The sequence below is a fragment of the Trypanosoma theileri genome (assembly GCF_002087225.1).
Source record: "Trypanosoma theileri isolate Edinburgh chromosome Unknown TM35_Tth_4_V1, whole genome shotgun sequence".
NCBI lineage: Eukaryota > Euglenozoa > Kinetoplastea > Trypanosomatida > Trypanosomatidae > Trypanosoma > Trypanosoma theileri.
This window is the reverse complement of record NW_021639846.1, coordinates 24,286-26,886: the sequence shown is the minus strand read 5'-3', so window position 1 is coordinate 26,886 and position 2,601 is coordinate 24,286. Positions and strand designations below refer to the sequence as shown.

The 2,601-nt window shown below is 42.7% G+C and overlaps 1 protein-coding gene across 1 annotated transcript; it reads right to left on the bottom strand.

Moving 5' to 3' along the window:
* Positions 1–1,007: 1,007 nt before the first annotated feature.
* On the bottom strand, positions 1,008–2,276 carry TM35_000041050 (uncharacterized protein; the record flags this gene model as incomplete). Its single annotated transcript, XM_029022299.1, has 1 exon — positions 1,008–2,276. One exon carries the CDS (start codon positions 2,274–2,276, stop codon positions 1,008–1,010), a length of 1,269 nt encoding a protein of 422 aa, XP_028885957.1.
* Between the last annotated feature and the right edge of the window lie 325 nt (positions 2,277–2,601).

The following is a 2,601-nucleotide window of genomic DNA, read 5'->3' as shown; positions in this document are numbered from 1 at the left end:
AGTAGCAACCTAAACACACAAAAGAACACACAACGGAGGGACACACTCAAACACCCACCAATCTTTATACCGAAGTAAAAATGTAAAAAAAAAAAGAGTGACTGCGTGAGGCAGACACAATAATAAAGCAAAGATGTAAAAGAAAAAAAGAAATTCATTACTTACTGTGACTGCCATGCCTGGACACAGTCCAATCCACCCCAAGGTGAACAGCGGAAAATCATTGTGTACTGAACATGCTGTACCCATATCTTTATTCTTGATGTCCCTGCAGCAGTTTGTATATAATGAAAGAATCATTCCATAAAAATGAACACACAAGATACACAAGGTGTATGGGAAACGCAAAAGAGAAACACACAGCTGCACACAATGTGCAACGAAATTATAATGAAACACACACAAAGGATAAAACAATAAAATGAAAACAAAACAAAAAGAAAGCCGTAATCACCATGTGAATATGTTCAGGAGGCAAGAACACAATTCACTGCAGTAGGTTTGTGTGCCTTTCGCACAGGGCGAGCAATGGGAATGATGCACACATGATGACAGTCCACACACACACAAGGAGAAGGAGGGTTGGTAGTGTGCGTGTTTGTGTGTCTTGAACCTCCTGCCATTCTTCACATTTCAGTCACAGCAATTACAACACATTGGGATTGTATACCATTCCCATGGGTAAAAGCAATAGTTATCAATATCACGGAACACACACACACCTCACTAGGCGGACACAGTGAATGGCGGCAAATCAGAGCCCAGATAATAATGCCAACAAACAAAGAGGACACTCCCCTCACAAAATGATGGTTTGTCATGTGATGAGTGCCATGGGGAGTCCAATCGATTTGTTCAGCATAAAAAAAAATGCAAACAAGAGATTTATCGAACTGAAAAAGAAAAAAAAAAACATTAAAATCCAATAAAAAGAACAATGCTCTTACAATGCATCCATATCCACTCAAACAAAGGTTAACTGTGCAACTGTGTCATGGGAACACCGATCAGCAAACGAGAGTGCAACCCAAAAAAATAAGAAGAAGAATCAACAATAAGGCACCGTGCACCAATGCAGGTCTGCTGCTGCCATCCTTCTTTTTCTTGGCCTTTTGTGCTGCCTGTTTCGCCGCTTCTTCCTTGGCCTTTCTCTCCAATTCCTGTTTAGCCTTTTCTTCCTCGGTCTTCTTTTTTTCTTCTTTGGCCTTCCTCTCCCTTTCTTCTTTAGCCCTCTTCGCCTCTTCTTCGGCTCTTTTCTCCCTCTCCATTCTTGCCCGTTCTTCAGCCTCTCTCGCCTTTTCCCTGGCCAGACTCTCCCTTTCAATCTTTTCCCTTACCGCGTTTTCTGCAGCCGCCCACTGCGTTTCTATAAGCGAGGCTTCTTCATTCTTCCTTTTCTTCAGCTCATCCCTAACGCCTTGTATGGTCTGTGCAATCGGAACTCCGGGATCAGCCACTTTCACCACCACATTAACCTTTCCCATTTCTTCCGTGCTTGCCTCCGCAACCTCTTTCAATGGGTTTTCATCGGTTTCCCTTTTTTTTGCGCTCTCCTCCTTGAGTTCAGTTACAATTTTCTCGAGATCTTTACGTGCCTCAAGCATTCCTCGTTTGGCGTCAATCGCCTTTTCTTTGGTCGTCGATCTAACTTCATAAACCTCCAAAAGTGCTTTTCCCAAAGATTCCATGAGCTTATAAAGCGCGTCATATCTCTCCCTGCTTCTTTCGACAAGCACCAATCTTTCCTTTTTCTCATCCGTTTCCCGCATGCTACTCAACGCTTCAGAGAAAAAAGGAAACGAGATGTTGAGCTTTTCCGCCTCCGGTTTCATGTTGTCAAAAGCAATGATACAGGCCTTCTTTGTTTGTCTTGTCGTTTGAAGAAATATTGAGGCATTGTCAACTGCTTTTTTTGTTAACCGTAATGCATCACCAGCGACTTTCAACAATGCTTTAAATTCATCAGCCCTACCATTTCCCTTCATAAGTTCCTCCTTTTTCACCTTCATCGACGCGACAGTTTCATCCGCCTTCTTGGCTGCATTACCGGCATTCAAAGAATTTTCACGACACATCTGCATTTCTTCCTCCAACATTTTCAGACATCCCTTTCCCTCGGCATACAATGCATCAGCCTGCCTCAACGACGCATTCAACATATTCGCCGTTGCCTTAATGTTGCCATCTGCATCCTCCTCATCGGTTGCATGCACAACACACACGCAACAATGCAGAAGTACCAACAAGTACACCACACCACGCAGTTGGACGAACATCGTTGTCATTATTGTCAGTGTGAGTTGCTTGGGTCTGGGGTAACAAGAAAAAAGAGGAAAAGGAGAAAAGTAGACGCACACTTAACACACAAGGCAGTGAGTACACAGCAACAAACAGAAAGAGTGAAAGAGAGAGTACACATCACAACAGCAATCAAACACAACCCAATGAGGGGAACAACAGTAAACCACTCACACAATAAAACACACCCAGAGCTACACAGATATTAAAACAACACCTTGAATTTAGAAGAAGTGGAAAACAAATGGTATCAAAACAATATTAAATAAACGTCTCTACACACACTCCAATATCTTACTCGGT